The 24,471-nt window shown below is 39.4% G+C and overlaps 1 protein-coding gene and 2 long non-coding RNA genes across 4 annotated transcripts in view; 1 reads left to right on the forward strand and 2 right to left on the reverse strand.

Moving 5' to 3' along the window:
• Positions 1 to 962: 962 nt before the first annotated feature.
• Positions 963 to 9,775, reverse strand: LOC141362827 (uncharacterized). Its single transcript, XR_012368410.1, has 8 exons — positions 9,167 to 9,775; positions 6,125 to 6,519; positions 5,940 to 6,008; positions 5,191 to 5,245; positions 3,734 to 3,802; positions 3,556 to 3,593; positions 1,425 to 1,478; positions 963 to 1,103 (listed from the first exon to the last, which is right to left on the reverse strand). It is a non-coding gene; the product is annotated as an uncharacterized lncRNA (long non-coding RNA).
• LOC141362826 (uncharacterized) lies at positions 8,398 to 18,894 on the forward strand. 2 transcript variants are annotated; one of them, XR_012368409.1, is made up of 6 exons: positions 8,398 to 8,724; positions 9,774 to 9,952; positions 10,061 to 10,088; positions 10,244 to 10,414; positions 11,782 to 11,841; positions 18,681 to 18,894. It is a non-coding gene; the product is annotated as an uncharacterized lncRNA (long non-coding RNA). The 2 variants fall into 2 exon arrangements; XR_012368408.1 differs by having other exon boundaries at positions 8,400 to 8,724; positions 10,061 to 10,099.
• Positions 18,895 to 22,046: 3,152 nt separating this feature from the next.
• Positions 22,047 to 24,471, reverse strand: part of LOC141362754 (butyrophilin-like protein 2) — a 66,959-nt gene continuing 64,534 nt past the window's right edge. Inside the window, exons 6-7 of the mRNA XM_073864970.1 lie at positions 22,600 to 22,944; positions 22,047 to 22,096 (exon numbers count right to left, since the gene is read on the reverse strand). Of these exons, the coding sequence (XP_073721071.1) occupies positions 22,047 to 22,096; positions 22,600 to 22,944 (395 nt within the window). The remainder of the gene's footprint in view (positions 22,097 to 22,599; positions 22,945 to 24,471) is intronic.

Below are 24,471 nucleotides of genomic sequence, written 5' to 3' on the forward strand. Positions count from 1 at the left end.
AACACATTTATTCAAATTAAACAATGAAAACTTTCATTCATTTATCTTTAAATATTTTTTACATGACATTATGCGAAAACAACAACATAAACATAACATATTTAAAATAATCAAAACCTTTCCTCGTCTGCTTTATTAATCTCCATTCTAAAATAAAACATTTCAAAAACTTACCAGGAAATAATCGTGATAGGCTGCTCTTTCTTTATAGCTTTAATTAGGATCTAGAAGATAAAATTACCCGAAAGTGTTATCATTGTAAAATAAATTACGGATGTGCGTCTTTACGTCAAGGTCGTGATTCTACATAACAACATCCGCTTGACCTCGCAACGCCAAGAAGAAGAAAGGCGTGGAACACATGCTTAAGGTATGTAGTAATAATGCATTAAAATAATAAACTGTTTTGTGTGGGATCATTTAAATAATACCTTGAAATTGGGTTGATAACAGTTATTCATGCTTTAATATTGATATTTCGCCCACCTGTCTGACGTTAATTTATTTTGATCGTTTATGTAACTGAGTCTTATGTAGATTCTAGAAAGATATAGTGGCTTACTTTTTTTTAAACGATCAGTATTATGGTTGATATTTGTATTGCACTTGTTAAAACATTTTTTGCCCCCATTTTTCATTTCATGAGCTGAACTTAAATATTTTCTATGTCCCCAAAAGGCCTATTTCTCTCAAATATTATTCACAAATCTGTCTAAATCTGTGTTAGTGTTGCGTTTATAATTGTGGTTAGTGTGTGTGTAAGGCACTGCCTGTGTAAACCCAGCTAAAGTCTTTTTTGTGATGTATTGTTTTCTACATAAAATCATCCTAAACAATGAAAAGAACATTTTGTAAAAATATCTTATCTTTAATATTGGCTGAGTAAGATTCTTTGTATAAACCCCCAGTCTGTTAATTTTGTCTCCAGCCTGTCAAGATCCTTCAGATGATGTTTGAGAAAAAAGTCATCATCCTCTTCGTCACTCTTCATCCGTATTTGGGGTAACAAACACCTGCTTCCCACAAGAGACTGGACCGCTGAAGTCAGGTGGTCAGTCTTTATTTGCATTCATCCTAGAACCGTCAAGACTGCCTTTTTGCAGCTGCAATAGCAAAGATAAATGAATTAGGAGTGTAGCTTTTAAAATGCTTTTACTATTAAATGCATTATTTTGATTTATTTAAACTTAAGAATCAAATAGGTGTGTAGTTTAGGTAAAATTCTTATAACTGCATTTGTCTGTTTTACAACAGATGTAACTAAGTATAAATTTACTGTTTTTTTTTTATGCTGGATGGATCATCAGACCTGCACCTTCCTTGAACATGTTGGTAAGGTAACACTTCATCTGAGTAAATGATGATGCTTTTTTATAAGAAGTTTTTATAAATAAATATTATTATTGTTTTTTTAGGTAACTTACTCTGTATTTGTTCACGGTGGTCACCCCAGGGTCTCAGGACTCAAAACGAGTGCTCTATGGATTAAACAGAAAATGTAGTATAAACAAGTGTTAAGTTATGTCTTTAAATGCCACTAATAATGTGTTTCTGTTTTCTTTCTCATTATGCTAACAAACGCTCTCTTATCCCTCATGTTAGGTGGATCAACACTCCAACCATCTGCATTAGGGACTGAATAAAGGATGCCCTCTGTAGCTGGGAATGTTAGATCAGGTAATTTGCATTTGATATATTTTTAAAGACACACACTAATGCTGCTTGTACACCGCCAGCGACTAGCAACACAATCTCATTCATTCCAATGGAAGCTTTGCCCCATTCAGCAACATGAGCAACTGTGACCATCGACAACAGGAAGTGGGCATGTCCAGCTATGCCACAACGTTGAGGAAAGTTTAACTTGATGAAGGACTTTTGGGAGCAACTACCAATGAGAGTGAAGCAGTGAAGTTCGTGTCATCACTCTTTAGTCATTTACTGAGAGGATTGTTACTCATTTATTTGTAGTTTTTACTAGGACAACCAGAATTGGGAACGCCTTCTGATAAACTCATTAAAAGAAATGGCTGAGACACAGTGACTAGGTTGTTGGCGGTGTGAATGCAGCATAAGGCCTTAAAGGGTCTGTGGCAAATATTTTAGCACCCAAAATAAATAGGGGTGATGCTTTTAAAGGAAAACACCACAGTTTTTCAATATTTTACTATGTTCTTACCTCAACTTAGATAAATTAATACATCCCTATCTTTTATCAATGCATGCACTTAATATTTGTACAGCGTGTCGTGAATGTGTTAGCATTTAGCCTAGCCCCATTCATTTTTCAGAGCGCAGTAACATCATCACTCCTGACTACTCCCCCTCTTTTGAGTTTGAGTTAGAGGTGGAGTAATCAGGAGTGATGATGTTACTGTGCGTCGAGGTCGAAGTGCTGCAAACTTAGTGCTCTTTTGCCATACAATATAGTTCTCATTTTTAACCGCTTAAAAAATTGCCATGTTTTATTTTGTGCCACCATACTTACTCGTGTAACTACTTATGTAACAGTCTTTAAATAGGGAAAACATGAAAGGGTTGGGTGGCTCCTAAATTCATCCCTGTTTGGATCCTAAGGAATGAATGGGGCTAGGCTAAATGCTAACACATTCACAACACGCTGTACAAAGATTAAGTGCACGCATTGAAAAAAGATGGGTATGTATTAATTCGTCTAAGGTAAAAACATAGTAACATTTTGGAAAGCGGTGGTGTTTTCCATTTAAAGGGATAGTTCACTCAAAAATGAAAATAATGTAATTAATGACTCACCCTCATGTTGTTCCAAACCTGTAAGACCTCCGTTCATCTTCGGAACACAGTGTAAGATGTTTTAGATTTAGTCCGAGAGCTTTCTGACCCTCCAAAAAATGTATGTGCTGTATACTGTCTAATTTCCAGAAAGTTAATTAAAACATCATCAAAGTAGTTCATGTGACATCAGTGGGTCAGTTAGAATTTGTTGAAGCATCATTAATACATTTTGGTCCAAAAATAACTATTTATTCAGCATTGTCTTCTCTTCCGGGTCTGTTGCGAATGCGCGTGCACAATGGCGCTGCTGACGTGTTATCCTCAGAAATGTTTGCGAAGATTTTGTTTGCGAAGATTGTTTGCGAAGATTTTGTTTACAGCGTCTCCCTCAGACTGTAAACGAAAAAAAAAGCTTGGGTGCACCAGATAACACGCCAGCAGCGTCGTACGGCAGCAGTGTCATGCACACGGTTCGTAACAGACCTGAAAGAGAAGACAATGCCGAATTAAGTCGTTATTTTTGGACCTAAATGTATTTTTGATGCTTCAACAAATTCTAACTGACCCAATGATGTCACATGAACTACTTTGATGATGTTTTTATTACCTAACTGGACATGAACAGTATATCGTACAAACATTTTTAATGGAGGGTCAGCAAGCTCTCGGACTACATCTAAAATTTCTTAAACAGTGTTTCCGAAGATGAACGGAGGACTTTAGGGTATTATTTAAATCAACTAAAAGAAAAACAATCTTTAAATGGTTAGTAAAATTGAGGTCAGATTTTTGAAAACTTACTGTCTTGATGGTCATCCAAAGTTCTAGGTGCAGAAAATCTGTTTTGTATGGATCAAAGTTAGACATTGTCATGTAATATATAACAATGTAATAGCAAGTGTTATGTTGTTTTTGAAAATGCTGTGAAAATGAAAAAAAGCTATTTGTTTATCCACTATGCTATCAAATGCTCTTTTACCTTGCATGTTAGGCGGATCAACATTCCATCCATCTGCATTAGGATCTACCTTAGAGACACTCACTGGAGCTGTAAAGGGAAGCAGGTAAGTTGCACAACCCATCAAGCCTTTGTGGGGAACAAGGTTTCTTGTAGAATTCTTAGACTAGCAATTTTTGTGTGAGAACTTTAACATGATAGAAATTGTTAAACTACAAATATGGTCAACCATGAAGCCATCTGAGTCTATATTGTCTGAGAAAAATTCTTACTCAAGAATCTGCATATGGACTCTATGCACGCTTAACTTCCGCGTTTGACTCACGGCTGCTATTCAGTTTCCGGTACGGGATATTTAAAACGGATTGACGGCAGAATCGCTCAAATGTACTCGGTTGTTTGCTGAATTTACCCAAATTTACAACCTGTGGTTTGTGAAGAATTGTCCAGATGTGCAAACTCGAGAAAGGTTACAAGTTTTATGTGTCGTCTCTGTATAATCATTAAGATATGTTCAGCTAGCCTGTACTAGCAGAGCTTACATTGTGCTATTTTTACGATTCGAACAGCAGGCTAATCACGCTGGTAATATATTACGTCTTTGTAATGTTAAAGTATGTTAAAGTAATCTTAAAGTGTCAGGTTAAATAAGAGATTCATGTACACATCGATTGTCAAAACATTTTTACTTGGTTATTTTTGAGTTAGTATCCTGACACATTTGAGAATCAAAAGAACAAAGCAAAAAAGGCTTAACTATTGTAAAGTCTGTTGTAGAAATCTATATTTTTCCCATTATTTGTTATCCCGTTTATTTAGTTTGTTGTATGTGTGTGTGTTTTTTTTCTTTCACTCAAGTTATTCTTGTTGTCATTGATATTATATTTCCATTTGTCTTTTGCATTTGTTATTAATAAAGAATACATAAATATCGAAAATATGAGTTTCAACTGTTCTAACATTTAGCTTGTATAACCAAAGATGTTATCTTTGCTAGTACTGATAATAACAGTTATACCAATTTATCAACAACAGATGAATAGCACTGTTATCAGTGCAATTTTTATCTAAAAGTATTGGTAATGCAGATACAGGGTAGCAGTGTAGAAGTTGGCATGCTTTCCAGTGAGTCGCTGTAAACGCTATGACACAGCAGTGGTGGCTAGAAGTTCGGTCCTAAAAAATATACTTTCATACGTTTAAATGTCATTATGGTATTAAGTGTGGAGTACAAGTTATTTCTATGTAAAATAAACAAGCATCAACAAAATTTGCTGTGTTATTTTGGCTGTTTGTGCAACCAAACAGCCAAAATAACATAGCGCTCTATGACTGGCGGAAGTAGTCCAGCATCCTGAGATATCCCCGGAAACACGTCAAGCGCTGCCGTGCATAGAGTCCATTGCTATAGATATGCAGAGTACTTATCTTGAAACAGTCGTAAAATATTAATGTTTTTTGTTTTGTAGGTCACTTACTTTTCATTCGTCCTTGTTGGTCACCCCAGGGTCTCTAGAGTGAAAATTACTCAATCTATGGATTAAACAGAAAATGTAGTTTTATGAAGTGGTATGTTGTCTTTAAATGCCATTAAAAATGTGTTTCTGTTTTCTGTCTCATATAAAAAATACTCTTTAACCTGCCCACTGGAGCTGGGATTGGTTAGCTGCATTTTTTACATTAACAAATAAACATACTAAATCCTAGGCTTGAACCTGCCTTAGGTTTTAGCATCCAAATTAACTAGGGGTGCTGATTTTTAAAGGAACATGCCCACATTTTGGGAATTTAGCTTATTCACAGTATCCCCCATAGTTAGATAAGTCCATACATACCATTCTCATATCCGTGCATGCTGTAACTCTGTCTGACGCAGCCCCCGCTAGCTTAGCTTAGAACAAAAGACTGGTAGTGAATTTGACTATACAAATCACAACACATAATAGGAAAATGTTTGCGTTATTTTGTCATGTTTGGAAGCCGTATGCTAGATGGAGCCATTCACTTCCAGTCTTTGTGCTAAGCTAAGCTAGCGGGGGCTGCGTCAGACAGAGTTACAGCACGCACAGGGATGAGAAAGGTATGTATGGACTTATCTAACTCTGGGGGATATGGTGAATAAGCTAAATTCCCAAAATGTGGGCGTGTTCTTTAAGGATTTAGGGGTATTTTTGAAGTTAAATAAAGCCGTTTTACCTTTTAAACTGTCTCTTTTATAAGGACTTACTGAATTTCTTTTTTCAGCAATTTGGGACATTCTTCCAGTTGTCGGCAACTTTGTGAAAAAGGCTGGAAACTAAAATGCAGGTACTGTTTCATTCTTTTGTTTTTTACAGCTATGAAAAATAATGTGTTATTAATTGTACTGTCTATTAATTAATGATTTTATACAGTGTAACTGATTCTGCTTACCTGACTCATGCAGAATTCTGGCCTGGTGTTTGGTCCGTGCTGTCTTTGGCTCTTGCATCTCCATCATCCTGACCCTCTTTAGCAGCCTGTCCATGTATTTATTTGGAGGCCACCATGAGCACCCATCTGCATAATATGACTTTGTTACTCAGTTGTCCATGCTCCTACAAATTCTACATTTTTTGTAAAGCTGCAACAAGTTGAAACCCTATAATTATTAACATTTGATTTTGAATGATGTAATTCAAATACATGAATAAGTAACAAAAGCAGAAATATATTAATTAAGACATTACCTTTTTGTTGATTGTTTACTGATCTATAAATCATTTTGCATTCTCATAATTGATCATCATAACTTGGTATACAGTGGATGTGTGGCTGTAGATAACTTTCTGAAGTCAATTTAAAAAGGCAAAAGTTAATAAATGCTAAATTGGTCAAATATACATTGTTGTATTTTCACCATTTTGATCTTATTTAGGCATTTCATAACTTGAGGGAAATTTACGTATACTGATGTTTCAAATCATATATTAATTTATTAATGACAGCTAATCATTTTATAAAGATTTTTTATAACTATTTATTTATATAATATCAATTTAATACATTTATTTCGTTACACCTACATCACTGAGCGCAAGGGAGTGCAGCCAACAAATACATTCAGGTGTGTTTGACTCAGAGCCATAGAAGGATAGAGTTACGTCAAATCCGTTCACTCCAATGGAACGGTTTTTTTTACAGCAATGGCGGACCACGGAGTCTCTCCAAAGTTCCCGGAAGTCACAGTCAGCTCCATAGAGTTGCATTAGAAAGATTGAATGTGTTGAACTTAATACAAGTTTTAAGACTTAATACGCTTGACAAATAAGATTGTATGTTAGCAATACATGTAAATCGAATGACTTTATGCATCAGTGTGTTTGTAGTGCATTATTTCTCATTTAATTAGTACATTTACTGGGTGTTAGTAGAAAACGGGTCAGGCTAGGACAAGCTGTGGATAACTTTAGCAACACACAACAAACCACTAACAGCCTTGTATTGGTAAATTTCGTTTTCTTAATGCAGATTCATCCATTATTGTAAATATTGTGTAATTAGAGAGGCAAAATAAAGTGATGGTGGTATAAAGTGCATATTTATGCATCAACGTATGGGTGGAATGTTTTTAACACTGGTTTTGCTGGTTAATAAATAAAATAAAATAAATTTATTTATTAATAACTTGTCAAATATATACTTACATAGTTAAGAAATTAGTAATCATTTAAAGTGATGATGATGTTATGTCCCATCAGATGTTTATATTAACAACAAAAAGAAAACTACACTAAGCCAGAAATATTATTATAATTTAAAATAAATTAAAATAAATTAATATTAAAGTCTTTTTTAATGTTGTGCTTTGTATATTTATAAATTAAACCACTATGAGTTACATTCACAGCACATTCACTTTGTACATTATAAACAAGCATAACATTATAAACTTACATTAGTACAGTGTGATGCATTTTAAAGTGGCTAAAGGCAGCGTAAAACATGTTAACAAGCCACATACCAGCAGATGACCATACAAATGTTCCTATATTGGTGGATTTAATTTGTCAAAAAACATTGTTTATATAACTACATAACAATACTACATTTACATTTGATGTGATATAGAAATATTGTAAAAAAATGCGTTTCTTGACTATAAATTAAGAAAAATCACAGCTCTTTGCCTCTAACTCAATGTATTTCAATGGCTCACTATGGGCTTCTAGGAACTAACTGAAGTCTCCGTGAATCACGTGACGACCGAGCTTCTGGACTTCCGTTGGCACAACTCGCTAGCCGTTTCCCAATGTCAAGGAAGGATCCTCGGAAGCTAGAATTTCGAGGATGCTACGTCATCGACGTCCGTCGAAGGACTGTTCCAATGTCGAGGATCCTCGAAATTTCAGCCAAGGACTGAGTCCTTCGTTCGAGAAATATCCCATATACAGGAAAGGATGCAAATTTATATCCTTCGCGCTCTTCACGCCCTGAAATCACCCACAATCCTATGCGCGCAGCACCGAAAGCACACCTTTCAATCACGCAATGACGTAATGACGTGCACTTGCTAGCCTGTTCCATTTAACGTGTTCTCCGAATGCTTAAAAGGAGCCTCGCCTAGCCTCTGAAGGAAGTGACTTGTAAGGATTACTCCTGGCAAGGAAGTATCCTTGACATTGAGAAACGGCTTGTTTCTCTATGGCTCTGGTTTGACTTAACACCGAGATGCGCAGACAGCACGTGGTATGACATCAAGTACCGCGAGAGTTTGGGAAAGCCCCGGAAAAGGTTTGAACTCGCGGTACTTGATGTCACGATCGGTTTGCGAGTAGATCAGCATGAAGTCAAACACATCTGAGAGATGTGTGGGCTGCCTGCACTCAACGTTGGGATCATTCAATAGAGTGTAACCTCAATCGGTTTTTGCAGCTTCTGGGTCCCGTGTAGAACGATTTTTTGTTCTTTTCCAACTCGATTTTTAACTCCCTAAACTAGTAGGATGTTCCAACGGGTGAAGCAACAGTGCTGACGGCAGTTTCAGTGTCAAGGTAAGTTAATATGTAATGCATGGATGTAAGTTAGTCGATCTACAGAATCATCGTCTTATATTAATGTTCTATACGCTATTAAAAGCTTATTAACGTTTATCAATGCAATGCTATTCAGGTCGCTGCAAAGTCCCGAAGCCACGTTGTAACGTTAACTTTACATGTTACGCACTGGTGTGGATAAACCAGCCAGTTTAATAGAGTTATTAAATGCCTCAAACCTTTCCCGCCCTGTAACGTTACGTTAAAGTGGCCCTTATACGGATTACGTTCATTTCAGTCAGACCTTTTCCTAAAAACCACTCAAAACCGTTAACGTTGTTCTATTGGAGTGGTTGAATAATTGTATTTATTAATTGTTTCAGTTATATCAGTTATATCTGTTCTTTAATTCGTATTTCTAACAATTAAAACCAGGAATGACAAGCTATAAGTTACTTACCAAGATTTTGACGATCAAACTGACAGAAAAACTAACTTAAAGCCGACTATTAAACCAAAAACATACTATTACAGCGTGAAAAGGAACGTAATGTGTACAAATTTTATTATTTACAGGTTATTAATAATGTTATTTGCGACAAAAAAGTTGAGGGAACTCGAGCAAATAACGGTCTTCTGGTAAATATTGTGGTCACGTGATGGCCTCGCGACATATAAGTCGTTTCCGGTCGTTTCTCAAACGCACAGCTGCGTTCTTTTAAAAATATTTTTAATATATTTTTTTTAAATAATAAGAAATACAAGTTCAGTCAGGGGGTACATTATACATATATAAAATAAAAATAAATAAGGCTGCGTCCATTTTTTTTTTTTTTTTAATAAGGCTGCGTCCTAGAATGCTGCATGTCTCGGCTGCCACGTCATCAAGCATCGTCGAAGGACATCTCAATCTGCTTGTTTTCTCTTTTGTTGTTTTAATTAAATTACAAAAGGTTTAACTGTCCATGTTGTAAAGACTGTTGATACATGACTTTTATTCACTGTACTACAGTATTGGATTTTTTTTTTGGTGATGCATTGCTAATTTTCAACTTCTCTCTTTAAAGTTTTCATGCCATGACCACTGGGGCGGAAACCATTATGACATTGCCTTGGACATCAAACTAAACCATCTCATTCTGGCTTTTGAGGTGGATTCTAACCTCGAAATCTCAGAAGGACAGGTCTAAGATGGACGCAGCCTCCATAGGATGCAACCTTGCATTTGAGAAACACCCATAGAACGGTAAACTTACCCCATACTCTAACCTGAATGCAGGGATCATAAAACTTTATCTTTTACCTTAATTGTTAGATGGGTGTTGATACCAAATTTTTTTTCTCGTCTACCCAGGAGAAAGTCATGGTGTTCTGCTGCTAAGGTTGTCATAAAGTATGCTTTTTTCCATTTGTTGCATTAGGCAATAATATCAAAAGACATAAATTCTGAAAGAAATAAGATAATTTTCAAAGCATTAACATGAATATAAAAGCATTAAGTCATTAATGACCATCTTTTATTATTGTTTATTTACAGCGTCTTTTATTCTGCTTACCTGACTCATGCAGAATTCTGGCTTGATGTTTGGTCCACCTGTTAGCTGGCTCTGGTGCTTGGTAGTCTTCTCAAACCTCTGAATCAAGACCACCATGAGAGGCCTTCTGAAGACCATCATTACGCTTCAGATCCAGTTGTCTTTACTTTGAGGTAAATCTTTTTTAACTGCAGCATTGAGCGTTATGTGCGTCGTTAATGGCACTGAACGCCTTGCATTTTTGCCCCCTACTGCAACATGCGTTTTTGAAGGAGCGCTAAGAGCAGAAAAGCACCCGACGTCATTTGTGTCTTTCCATTGTCCAATTGAATATGGGGAGAGGCAGGCCTTCCGTTGTAGGACCGATGTTTACAGTTATTTGAAACAAACATACTTCAGTTACTTACTGTCTCCTGTGTGTTTATGCACCTCTCACCTTCGATCAAAGTCAGTGCAAGAGTCATCTTTTTAAAGTTTCTGCTTATATGACAGTTAAGAGCAAAAGAGCGCTCACGCTTAGATATTTGATTGACAGGACAGCTGCCTCGGTGGTTGCCTAGCAATATAAAAAGCTGCGCTGCACTGCACTGTTTTTTATAAAGTGACCAAATAAAGGTGCACCTTGTGTTTCCACGTCTTTAAAACGCATTTGGTGTGATTGGCCCCCAACAAGGGTTTTTTCTGCCACTTTTTATTTTTTTCAGCTTTTGCCTTGATGTTGTATTTTACATTGGTAAATGCCTATGGACATTGGCTACTAGCGTTCTGCACGTGTAAATGCACATCGATGCGAACAACGACGCAAACGTGTAAATGAAAAGTGCCGCATAGCCTACTTGTGTAGAGGCATTGGGGTAGGTCTGACAAAATCAGCCTTAATGACAACTGCATCAGTCTTCAATGTTGGTCTGACTTTTACACAGATAAACACTCACTTTGTCTAACCAGACCTCAATGTTAGAGTTCAGACAGATTCAGATAGTTGGTTTTGTTCATTTTCTAAGTGTTTTGTTGATATTTTAGTTAGGGATGCACCGATATGGAAATTTTGGCCGATACCGATAACTCTTTATAGTTAGGGGCCGATAACCGATATATATATAGGCCGATAAATATTCCTATTAATTTCACAATGAAAAACTCCCAGACTGCGGACATCTTGTCTTTGCGCTAGACTAGCATACTCTTCTTAAGCCCGCAACATGTGTCATCTTCGTGCTATGTCACAGAAAGCACCAATCAAAACTCCACATGGCCAGCAATGAGCAAGTGAAGTGGTTCAACAAACCAAAATAATCCATCATTTATCGGCTTTCATTTATCTGCCTAATTTTGCTATCAGACCGATAACCGATAATATTAAAAATAAGCAGTTATCGGCCGATAACGATATGTCGGCCGATATATCGTGCATCCCTAATTTTAGTCCTAATTGATTATGACAGATTTGTTACAGCCTTATCTGTCAAAATGAAAAAGTTTAATTCAACCTCTGTTGTAAAGCAGATTTTTAACTAGTCTTCTTCAATTGTGTCACTAGCCTACCACAATCCCTGTGCACCAGCTATGGAAAGTGCAGACCAAACTTCTACCTCCACCTGTGAGTCTCTTCCCATATTTAGTAAAGTAATGAATGCGGTCTTACAAATGAAAGTTTTTTTAGGGTACATTATTTTAATTACCAAATGATTTCTCGGATGAATTGGATAAAAAGACAATATTTTATTTTTCATTTATGAAAACTGGTTGTTGCTGCATGAACTCAAGCACATTTATTTCAAACACATCAACACAACGACATTGCTAAAAACCAATGCAGCTATTTTGGATAAAAGATAATGCGCCTCAGGTCACACAAATCAAACACGAAGAGTTGTCATACACAGTGTGTACAGTCAGTCATTCAAATTGGATATACACAAAAATCAGATTTAAACTGACAGTGTAAACATAGTCTATGAGATAAAACAAAAATGTTTGCTAAATACCTTATTACCCATAGTTTATCCTCTTTATACTATGGTCACTTGCTTTTGTTTATTTTGCAGTACAAAATAGGACAGGACAGATAAGAAAAAAACATTATTTTTATTAATTATTTTATCTAGGGGTCAATAGATCTAGTTCAATCAACACCCTCACCATGCTCTCCCAGCTTTAGGTGCTTAGACCTGTTTTTCTAATCAAACAATACAAGGGCAGATGTTTCGGCGTTATTGCCTTCATGGCATGAAAGATTAAAATCTGCATTTAAACCCAAAGGGGATATGATCTTTAAATAAAATTGCATTGTCATTTTCTTGATTACAACCATAATACTGAACAACTTTAAAGGTCCCGTTTTTCCTGTGTTTTTTGAAGATTTGATTGTGTTTACAGTGCGCAATATAACATGTGTACATGTTTCACATGCGGTATTTTTCACACAATCTACATATCTATATAGTCCTTTCACTGTCCTAAAAACGGGCTGATGTATTCTTTGTCCTATGAAGTCCCTCCTTCAGAAATACGCAACGAGTTCTGATTGTGTAGCTTGTTTAGTGTGTTGTGATTCAATAGCAGCTTATCTTAGCCAGGACGGAGTTTAGTCAAACACACTTGCTTTGACGTCATTCAACCGGGAAGTAGAGGGCTGTAGTACAAACCGGCCGTTCGCTGTATTGGAAGGGGGATTCTGTTAAAGAAAATACATCGCCTGGCTGGCAGTGAACTTTGAGCTTTATCATTTACAGGTATTATTTATGCTATTACAGCAACATTACACACTAACTAAAGTTTGAAAAATGGGATCAGGAAAAACGTGACCTTGTCACGGTAGGAAAATCCATTGTTTTCCTCCGTGTCATGTTTGTGTGTGTGTGTTGTTCACTTACCCTGCCATGTGCTCGTTAGAGCGATCCCTTTCACCTGTGTGTTGATTGTCTCGCTCCAGCTGTTCATCATTACATCATCTCCATAAAGACTCACCTGACTTTCTGTTCCCTGCCAGATTCTATTGTTTGCTCAGTCTCCGTGTTGCTTGGTTGTTCCGTGTGCATTGGATTACGTGTTTCAGTTTGGATGTGTATTGTCGTCGTCGTCTTCGTGTGGATGTTCCGTGTCAGTCTGGATTTCACCACTGCTCACCACTCCACCAACATCGCACTCAAAACACCAACTTCCACCGTAGTCATCGTCACCATTGCCAGCAACAACACCGGACTGGATTACTTCCGCATTTGACTTTGAATACTCTCTCTTTGTTTATATTAAATAAACATTGTTTCATTTTTACACCTGCGTTTGCTTCCGTCTTTTACAAGTCATTACAGAAGAATCTGGCCAACATGGAAGCAGCAGGTGGCCAGCCGATCTCCGCGTTGGAGGAGTTTCTCCAGCGATCTCTGGCTCGTATGGATCATCAGGATCAAACCATCGAGGACATGCGGAGGGCCGTCCAGGCAATGGTGGCGAAGGTTTCCGAGCTCTCTCAGCGATCTCCGAACATCACGCCTCCCACTGCGCCACCCATGCCGCCCGCACCATCTTCACCTCCAGGGGGTAGTTTCATCCAGGAACCGAGACTGCCGATCCCGGAGAAATATGCCGGTGAGCCCAACTACTGTCGTACTTTTCTCTCTCATTGTTCTCTACATTTCGCCCAACAGCCCCGGACATTCTCGCTCGAGGAGACCAAAGTGGCATTCACGCTCTCGCTGCTCTCGGGCAAGGCTGCCCTCTGGGGGACGGCGGTATGGGAAAACCACGACAGCTGTTGTTCCTCGTTCGCCTCGCTTTCCGAAGAAATGAAGAGGGTTTTCGATCGCTCCGTCGCCGGGAGGGAGGCCGCCCGGCTCCTCACGGATCTCCAGCAGGGGGAGCGGTCGGTCTCGGACTATGCCATCGAGTTCCGTACCCTGGCGGCGGAGTGCAGGTGGAACGAGGAAGCGCAGTGGGACCATTTCCTGCATGGGTTGGCGGATCGGATCCATCGAGAGATCATCACGGCGGAATTACCGAAGTCGCTCAACGGTCTGGTGGACTTGGCGATCCGGGTTGACGCACGCCTGTCTACCGTTGCCAGAAGGAAGACTCAAGTTCTGCCCCTACGTCAAGCGGAGTCCACGGATCCTCCCATCGAAGTTTCCGCCGGTGGTCTCTCAGATCCGGAACCCATGCAGGTGGGTCGAGCTCGGTTACCCTGGAAGGAGAGGAATCGGCGGAGATCCTTGGGTCTTTGCCTGTACTGTGGTGAGTCGGGTCACCAATGCCAGAGGTGCCCGGTAAAAGACCAAGCCCGATAGTAAAACAGAGGCTACTATCGGGCAGGATCTCCGCACAGAAGACCTCTACTACATCCACTCTCCTTCCGGTGAGACTACGGTGGTCCACTATGTCACACTCGGGGCACGTACTTCTGGATTCGGGGGCGGAGGGCAACTTCATCGACAGCTCACTAGCACGTAAGCTCAAGTTACCTTTCACTGCACTCACCCACCAGATTGCGCCCTTCGCCCTCAATGGACATCAGTTACCCACTATCAAGTACACCACAGCACCTATCACACTCATCACTTCCGGAAACCACACAGAGACTATTTCATTTTTTATTACTGACACTGCTCTCTCTCCCATAGTTCTTGGTCATCCGTGGCTTCATTCCCATAACCCAAGAATTGACTGGAAACTGGGTTCTGTTACCAGCTGGAGCGAGGAGTGTCATAAGTCCTGTCTTGTCTCTGCTTGTGTTTCTGTGTCTGAGTCTGTGTTTCAGGGGAAAGCAGTGGATTTGTCTACCGTGCCCGCGGAGTACCATGACCTGAAGGAGGTGTTCAGTAAGTCGCGGGCTGATTCTCTTCCTCCTCATCGTCCCTATGACTGTGCGATAGACTTATTGCCAGGTACGTTTCCGCCTAAGGGCAAGTTATACTCTCTGTCTGTTCCGGAGATGGAGGCCATGGAGAAATATATTTCTGATTCTCTGGCAACGGGGTTCATTCGCCCTTCCTCATCTCCAGCGGGGGCGGGGTTCTTTTTTGTGGGGAAGAAGGACGGATCCTTGCGACCTTGTATTGACTACCGAGGGTTGAACAACATCACGGTAAAGAATACTTATCCTTTGCCGTTGATGTCTTCAGCTTTCGAGAGGTTGCAGGGAGCGTCCGTTTTCACTAAATTGGACTTACGGAATGCATATCATTTGGTTCGCATCAGGAAGGGGGATGAATGGAAGACTGCGTTTAACACCCCTCGTGGCCATTTTGAGTACTGCGTGATGCCTTTCGGTCTCACGAACTCGCCGGCAGTCTTCCAAGCACTCGTTAATGACGTGTTGCGAGACATGGTAGACCAGTTCATATATGTTTACCTGGATGACATATTGATTTTTTCTTCGTCTCTCCAGGAACATTTGCAACACGTACGACGAGTGCTTCTGCGGTTGTTAGAGAATGGGCTTTTTGTCAAGGCGGAAAAATGCGTTTTTCATGCACAGTCTGTTTCTTTTTTAGGACACATCATTTCGACTGAGGGTGTTCGCATGGATCCTGAGAAGGTTAAGGCTGTGGTAGATTGGCCATCCCCAGAGTCTCGCAAGGCCCTGCAGAGATTTCTGGGGTTCGCCAATTTTTACCGGCGTTTCATTCGCAATTTCAGCCAACTAGCCGCACCTCTGACCGCTTTGACTTCCCTTGGTTTGACGTTCAGGTGGTCAGACGCAGCTGAGGCTGCGTTTGCCAAACTGAAAAGCTGCTTTGTTTCAGCTCCCATTCTTGTAACCCCTGATCGTTCACGTCAATTCATAGTGGAGGTCGACGCGTCAGAGGTGGGGGTAGGAGCAGTGTTGTCCCAGCGCGCATCCTCAGACGGAAAGGTTCATCCTTGCGCGTATTTTTCCCATCGTTTATCTCCTGCGGAAGTTAATTATGACATTGGCAATCGAGAGTTGTTGGCGGTCAAGCTAGCACTGGAAGAATGGCGTCACTGGCTTGAGGGGTCGGGTGTACCTTTCATTGTATGGACGGACCATAAGAATCTCGAATACATTAGAACTGCCAAAAGACTTAACTCCAGGCAGGCTCGGTGGGCATTGTTTTTCGGTCGTTTCGATTTTACACTTTCTTACCGGCCGGGTTCCAAAAACATCAAACCCGATGCTTTATCCCGTCTTTTTGAGCGTTCCGATCGTACTGCTACTCCCGAGCCCATTTTACCAGAGAAAATCATTATCTCTGCGCTCAGATGGGAGGTCGAATCGAAGGTTTTGACAGCCTTAGAAGGGGTAACGCCCCCGGCTCGCTGCCCACCGAACCGTTTATTTGTGCCGGAAGGGTTACGGTCAGACGTTCTCCAGTGGGGTCATGGTTCCAGTGTTGCTTGTCACCCAGGGGTTAGTAGAACTAGGTTTCTAGTCAAGCAACGATTCTGGTGGCCTGGTATGGCTCGTGACGTCCACGACTTCGTCTTGGCTTGTTCGGTTTGTGCCGTTGGTAAGACTTCCAATCGTCCTCCAGATGGGTTACTTTTACCGCTGTCTGTCCCTTCGAGACCCTGGTCCCACATTTCGCTAGATTTTATTACCGCCCTCCCACCCTCTAGGGGTAATACGGTGATTTTGACCGTAGTGGACCGGTTCTCGAAGGCGACCCATTTCATTCCCTTGCCCAAATTACCATCAGCCAAGGAAACAGCGGTAGCTGTCATTGACCACGTCTTCCGAATACATGGCCTCCCGACAGACGTGGTCTCTGACAGGGGTCCCCAGTTTGTGTCCAAATTTTGGCGAGAGTTCTGCAAATTGCTAGGGGCGACTGTTAGTCTTTCATCCGGGTTTCATCCCCAGAGCAACGGTCAAACCGAGCGAGCCAATCAGGACGTCGAAAGGGTGTTGCGATGTCTGGTTTCCAAGAATCCTTCGTCCTGGTGTCAGCAACTCTCAATTGTGGAGTACGCACACAATTCTCTGCCGGTGTCATCTACGGGCATGTCTCCATTTAAGTGTAGTTTAGGGTACCAACCACCTAATTTTGTCAGTACTGAATCCGAGGTGTCGGTTCCCTCCGCAAACGCACTAGTCCAGAGGTGCCACCGCACCTGGACCAGAGCTCGCAGAGCTCTGCTCCAGGCAAGGTCACGTACCAAGGCCAAGGCCGATCGCCACCGGTCGAAGCCTCCCCGATACGTCGTCGGTCAAAGAGTGTGGCTTTCAACCCAGAATATTCCGATGCGTTCCGTCTCGAATAAACTTGCTCCCAAATTTATTGGCCCGTTTTCTGTTACCAAGATCATTAATCCGGTAACAGTGCGTCTTAGCCTTCCTCCTGCGTACAGGAGGGTTCACCCCGTCTTTCATGTCTCCAAAATTAAACCGGTGATTTCTTCCCGTCTTAATCCGCATACCCCGGTTCCCCCTCCGCCTCGTATCGTTAATGGGGAGACCACTTATTCGGTTAACCGTATTCTGGACTCCAGACGGAGGGGACGCGGATTTCAGTACTTGGTGGATTGGGAAGGTTACGGTCCGGAGGAGAGAAGGTGGGTTCCTGCTCGGGACATACTGGATCACCGCCTTATTGATGAATTCAATCAACAGGTAAAGCAGGCTGGGAACGCCGAGGGGCGTTCCTAGGGGAGGGGGTACTGTCACGGTAGGAAAATCCATTGTTTTCCTCCGTGTCATGTTTGTGTGTGTGTGTTGTTCACTTACCCTGCCATGTGCTCGTTAGAGCGATCCCTTTCACCTGTGTGTTGATTGTCTCGCTCCAGCTGTTCATCATTACATCATCTCCATAAAGACTCACCTGACTTTCTGTTCCCTGCCAGATTCTATTGTTTGCTCAGTCTCCGTGTTGCTTGGTTGTTCCGTGTGCATTGGATTACGTGTTTCAGTTTGGATGTGTATTGTCGTCGTCGTCTTCGTGTGGATGTTCCGTGTCAGTCTGGATTTCACCACTGCTCACCACTCCACCAACGTCGCACTCAAAACACCAACTTCCACCGTAGTCATCGTCACCATTGCCAGCAACAACACCGGACTGGATTACTTCCGCATTTGACTTTGAATACTCTCTCTTTGTTTATATTAAATAAACATTGTTTCATTTTTACACCTGCGTTTGCTTCCGTCTTTTACAAGTCATTACAGACCTTTAATGTTTAAGTATTGAGAAAGAAAGAATTCTTACTGTGGTGGAGATATTGAAAACTCTTAAAAAGAGGGGCATTTTGGGTGTTTTATTTAAAGACCATGTCCCCTTTTAGCCTGACTACATCAGACTTTGTACTTTCGCTCAAGCAAAGTAGCAGAGAATGGTATTACCAGGCTAGTCCCCTTTGGGTTTAAATGAAGATTTTGATCTGTCATGTTTTTAATATTTTGGTTTTTCTTTGGGTGCAATTTATATAAATGAAATACTTTGTCTGATGTGATGATGGTCTCATTGTGTTCTTTTGTTACAGATAGAACTGAACTGGAGTCTATGAACTAATGCTGTGTTCGAGACAACTTGGATGTTGGATATTATTGACCTTAAACCCGTAAGAAGTCAGGAACAGGAAACAAAGTGGAGTATCCGACCTCTCAACTTGGACCAGATCGATCAACACCGACCTCAACGAGATGCGTCATTTGACATTGCAGACAAGGTGGTGGCTAGCCTTTCACAGCCTTACATGAACCTTTAAACAGCACGTAATATAGATGAACATGAATGTTAAATTATCCAGTAACCGTTTTCTGCCATAATTGGCACAAGAGCACAAACTTCTCCTGGCGTCTCATTATGTGGTAAACACGCAAATGTGATACGTGATTGACTGGAATGCATTGAGGTCGGAGGTAGGATATTTAATGACATAACATCAGAAATCAGAGTTGTCTGTAACACTGCACAATATTTCACCTAATTGTTAGCACCTGATTATCATGTTTTTAACACAACCATTGATTGGTCACACGGATGAAGGCAGCAAGCAGAGACATTTGTCCTTTGTATCTCTCTCAAAAAAATTAATCTATATTTAATGTTAAAAAACACTTACAGTAGACTGTGTTAGATAACTGTGCTCTTGGAAGTCAGCTTAAGTGAACAAATGGTAATGTTAATGAAAAGTTCATTTTTGTCACTGTTGCAAACTAACCACCACACAGAATATGAAGAATAGCCAGAACTGTGGTAATAAGCTAGCCCTAAAATGTTGTGAGAATCTTGATGTATTGGACACAGGTGTGTAGTATCTGTTATATATTGACGGTTGACAGGTTTGTTTGCATGTAATTGCATTATTAATTTGGTGTTGATTAGGGCTGGGTATTGTTAGGAATTTCACAATTCGATTCAATTTCGATTCTTGAGGCTTCGATTCAATTCGATTCGATTAAATTCAATATTGATTCACTTGCTTCGATATCGATTCAATAATAAGTAAATACACAAGCAATTAAGTACCTGAGTATATTTTTAAATAATGTGTAGTATTACTGATGTTTGATCACGTTGATGGTGAAGGCTTGAAAGAAGTGCTGCTGTTTGCCATCTTTGATCTTTCTGTTTTAATAAAGCGCGTCTTGTACAACGCTGAACGCTCTCACTAGAGTGTTGCCCACAGCGGCGCCACTTGCCGGGGGGGGCTGAATCGATTCATAGGATTTGATGAATCGATATTGAATTGAGAAACAAATAATTGCAATGCATTGATGAATCGATATTTTTACCCAGCCCTAGTGTTGATAGTCCAATGTTGATTTGGGAGAAATATTTAATTTCTTTTCTTTTTAGATCCTTTCTCTTTTTAATGCAGCACTTAAGGATGAACCACCCTGATCTACTAAGATGCACAGATTCAACTCTGGCCCAGCATCATCCCCATACCTCATCTGCCATCAGTTTAATTTAATGTCTGTCAATTGCAAATGGTATTTATTTCAGTTATATTACAACTTAATATTAAAGGAATAGTCTACCCTTTTGCCATATTAAACTATGTTATTACCTCAACCTAGATGAATTAATACATACCTATCTTTTTTCAATGCGTGCACCGTACAGCGCGTTGTGAATGTGTTAGCATTTAGCCTAGCCCCATTCATTCCTATGGTACCAAAAAAGTTTTATTTTGTGGCACCATACTTACTGGTATAACTCCTCATGGAACAGTCTTTAAATAGGGAAAACACGAAAGTGTTTGGTGGCTTCCCTGTTTGGTACTATAGGAATGAATGGGGCTAGGCTAAATGCTAACACATTCACGACGCGCTGTACAGTGCACAATAGATATGTATTAATTCGTCTAAGTTGAGGTAATAACATAGTTTAATATGGCAAAAGGGTAGACTATTCCTTTAACTTTAATTGAGACTAGTATTGTGTAAAGCTGGGGTTTCCAAACTTCTCATTTCAAAACCTATTAGACAACTGTAATCTATTCTAGACCCACTAAAATATTTTTAAATATACATTTTTTAATGGGGTAAAACACATTTGTTCTCTTTCAGTGGAGTCATTTTATTTTCATAATATTTCATAATGTAAAGTAAATATAAGTTTATTTGCAATACCAAATATTTTATGGTATATTCTTTCAAAACCATTGTCATTGTTAATTATTAGTTTGGCCAAACTGTTGTTGCATCATTACGGTGTGCAACACACCTTAACCTACTGTGTGACGGACAAGTAGGTCCTCCTGACACACAATTTAAAATCCCCTGGTGTGCCGAATGTTGTATTGTAATTAAAGTTGCATCTAAGTCTTGTGTAACAGTCTCCATTATTTGTGATTATATTCATAGTGTCACATGGTACTTTCAGCACTTACTACATCACAGTGTTTTTAATGCTTTCATTTTTAGGGTTATTATAAATTCATTCATTTTTAAAGAATTACTTCTTTATGTAGAACATGCAAAGTCTAAAATGTAAAGTGTCATGATCAGCTCTGGGTCTTGTGCAGTGATTAAATGAGCAGGTAGTAAATGTCATAGCTTTAAGTTCTGGATGTAATGAACATTCAGCACATAGGTTTCATAAATTGAATTTGGTAAACAAACTTGTCGAAACAATTCATGCTGTGATGCTGGATAATACCTGGTCAAATGAATACATGTATAATGTGTTTTAACATTGTATAAGGTTTCTTCATCTATATAGATATATGTTAAAGAACGGTGCAGAGACTGCTGTCCATTATTGGTTACAGTGTATTTGTTAAAATGTTGCCAGTAAGATTATTTCTGTGTACAAGGTACTTTGAGTACCTTTATGTGTCTTATTCTGCACTTAAAACATGAACGCAATTTATATGCAGGCGTCTCGTCAGAACTGCAAAATATGCAAGTGAAACTGGACTAAACGCAAATAAGGGTATGATTTCATGTTATATTACACGTGATATGAGGTAGGGTATATAATAATTATATTTTATGAATGCAAATTAAATGCAAAACTCTTAAAAAACTGGCTAATTATATGCAGCTGAGGGGGGTTTTTTTTCAATCTTTTTGTTTGTGTTCAATACAATTAAACAAGAAATGAGTGTAAACAATGAAATGAGTTGAGCATTTCGGTCAGCTGATTCGTCTGCGTTTGCTCGGATTCAAGATCTCCAGAAGATGTATGCAGCTCGTAAAAATTTCGAATGTTTCAAGACATCGCCAAGACGTCTTGCAGAGATATTGCAGACGTCTTACTTTTCAATGTTCGCGGCCGATCTACAGAAGATGAAGCGATATTTAGCAGACGTCTCCGCGACGTACGTGTGCTATCTGGGTCAGCTCGTTAGGATAGATTCCATGAACTGAACTGAGTGTGTCAGATATGAGAGACATCAAAAATGTTCCATGAACAGCGAGTCCCGAGGACTGGAGTTGAGAACCACTGGTTTAGAGATTATGTTATTGAGTGATTAATGAAATCCAAAAGTACTGATGAAGAGGAGTGAGCTGAAGTAAGAAAACAAAGAGTTGTGTTATGGTTTAATGCACCTGTTTTAGAAAAGGAAAGTGCTGATGTTCTATCCAGTTGTAAAAGCAGCATAGTGTTACATGTGTTTTGAGTTAGCTGAACTGTTTAAGATGAATTCTGAACTGTCTTAAGTTTAAGTTGAATGAATGTAAAATATGAAATAGAACTTTAGTGGTGTAAGTTCATATTCAAGTAAAGGGGGAATATTGTGTATTGATGTGACGTCATGGACGTCACCACGTTAGAATAAGGAAGAAAAGATGGAGGACAAATTCAATCTGGTGTCTGCGTGGTTTAATCCGAAACAGATACTTTTAAAAGGTCATAACAAGATACTGTTAAACCTCTTGTTTTAATGTCTAACAATGCGTATTTGTGTTTTGGGACTTTAATTTTAGTTTCTGTGGTTTGCTCACCTTTAACTCTGAGATCAACAGTGATGTCATCATACCAGGTTTTGGACTGAATTAAACACGTATAAAGTCCTTCATCAGAGATCTGAACTGCTGAGAGTTTAAGTGCTGTGTTTCCTTTCTGTAGTTCATCTTTAAACATTTCAGTTCTTCCTCTGTACGACTGAAGCTGATTTGTGTTTTTATCTTCATGATCTTCATAGAGATGAACTACTTTGAGATCAAGTCTAAACCACTCGACTCTCATGTTTACAGCACTGATGTTGGGTTTGAGAGAACAGGGCAGGATCACATCTTCACCAACTACAGTGATGAGAGGAGCTACAGGTCCAACAACATCAAATGGAGCTGTAAGAGACAGAAAACAGGTCTTAAATCTGCTGAGGTTTTGGGTGGTTTCAGCATGTTCTGTTCTGGTGTCGCTAGCTATAGTATGGCGCATTAATTGTGTAAGTAAAAATAACTAAATGCTAATCAAATTAAACCAAAATGTTGATTTAAATATTTTGGGCGTTTTTTGTGCGTTTGTCTTGTTTTGAACAGTTTTGGGCTGGAAACCATCAACTCTATCTGGCAACACTGCTGTTAACCTAGCAAGCAATAGCTGTCATTTCAACGCCTGGCAATGCGTAGCCCTCTTCTAGCGCAAATAAACTTTAATTTGGTTACATGTGGTTTTTGCCAAAATAACTTGTGAGATGTATGCTATTTCATCATGTAAGCAAAGTTAACAGCGATTACAAGGTTTGTTTTATTTCTTTAAAGTGTTTTATGCACAGTCTGTATGTAGCCACTATTTAGCTCATAAATAGACCAACTACAAATAACCCACGTTTAGCCCAGATAACCTTGAATTTAATTAAATGTTGTTTTTGACGAAATAACTTGCGAGATGTCATCATGTATGCAAAGTCACCAGTGAATTCAAGCTGTTTGGTTTTATTTATTTTACATTATATGCCACGTATTGCAGACCCAGCTAACACAAATATGTAACTGTTACCTGACGTCGTAATATGATGACCAAACTTAGGTCGTGGTGATGGGAAAAGTGAAATTCCTGGATATGTCGGCTCAACGTAACTTTACAATGTAATCTGACTGTAGAGGTCGTGACAATGTAATGGATTAAAAGTTTTGTGTTGTTAAGTTTTGTGTTTGGGTCTCAATTCAGATAAACGACTAGTCCTGTCAGATGCCATGCTGTTTTTTGTTTCCCATGTAAAGAGCAGCTCACATGGTGGTTAAATATCTATTCTATTTGTACTTATTTAAGGGAAACTTTGAGACTGAAATGTTTTCACAAGCTAACCTAAATAGACAATGAAATAAATGTTTCTATAATTGTAAATGAAATGTAATGAAATTACCTCCCTGGGACGTAACAGTTACGTTGCCAGTAATTTATGAAATTACCAAAATAGTATGAATGTATTACGTAAGGAGAACGTACTTGGTTATATCGCGACATTAGGAGACAGTACTGGCGACATGGTGATTTGGTACTGCAATGGTAATGAAATTACCTCCCTAGGATGTAACAGTTATGTTGCCAGCTGGTAAGTCATGAAATTACCAAAAATTACGTAACTAGGATGTCTTGTGTTAGCTGGGAAGCTGAGTCAGATTGATTTTGATCCACCTGGCGAAATCGAGTAAATCTAAATAACCAAAATAATGCTAAAATGTTTTCCATTTTTGACCATGCAAACTTGTAGTATGCATGACATCATATTATAAAATGCAACTAAACATCTGAATTAGCATTATTCAAAGTTTAACTTCTAACTGCTAGATGGGAGCGGTACACAGCCATAATACACTGACCAATACTCTAAATTCTAATACAGTCTGACTACCCAGGGACCAGGTCAG

This window comes from Misgurnus anguillicaudatus, unplaced genomic scaffold (genome assembly GCF_027580225.2).
Source record: "Misgurnus anguillicaudatus unplaced genomic scaffold, ASM2758022v2 HiC_scaffold_29, whole genome shotgun sequence".
NCBI lineage: Eukaryota > Metazoa > Chordata > Actinopteri > Cypriniformes > Cobitidae > Misgurnus > Misgurnus anguillicaudatus.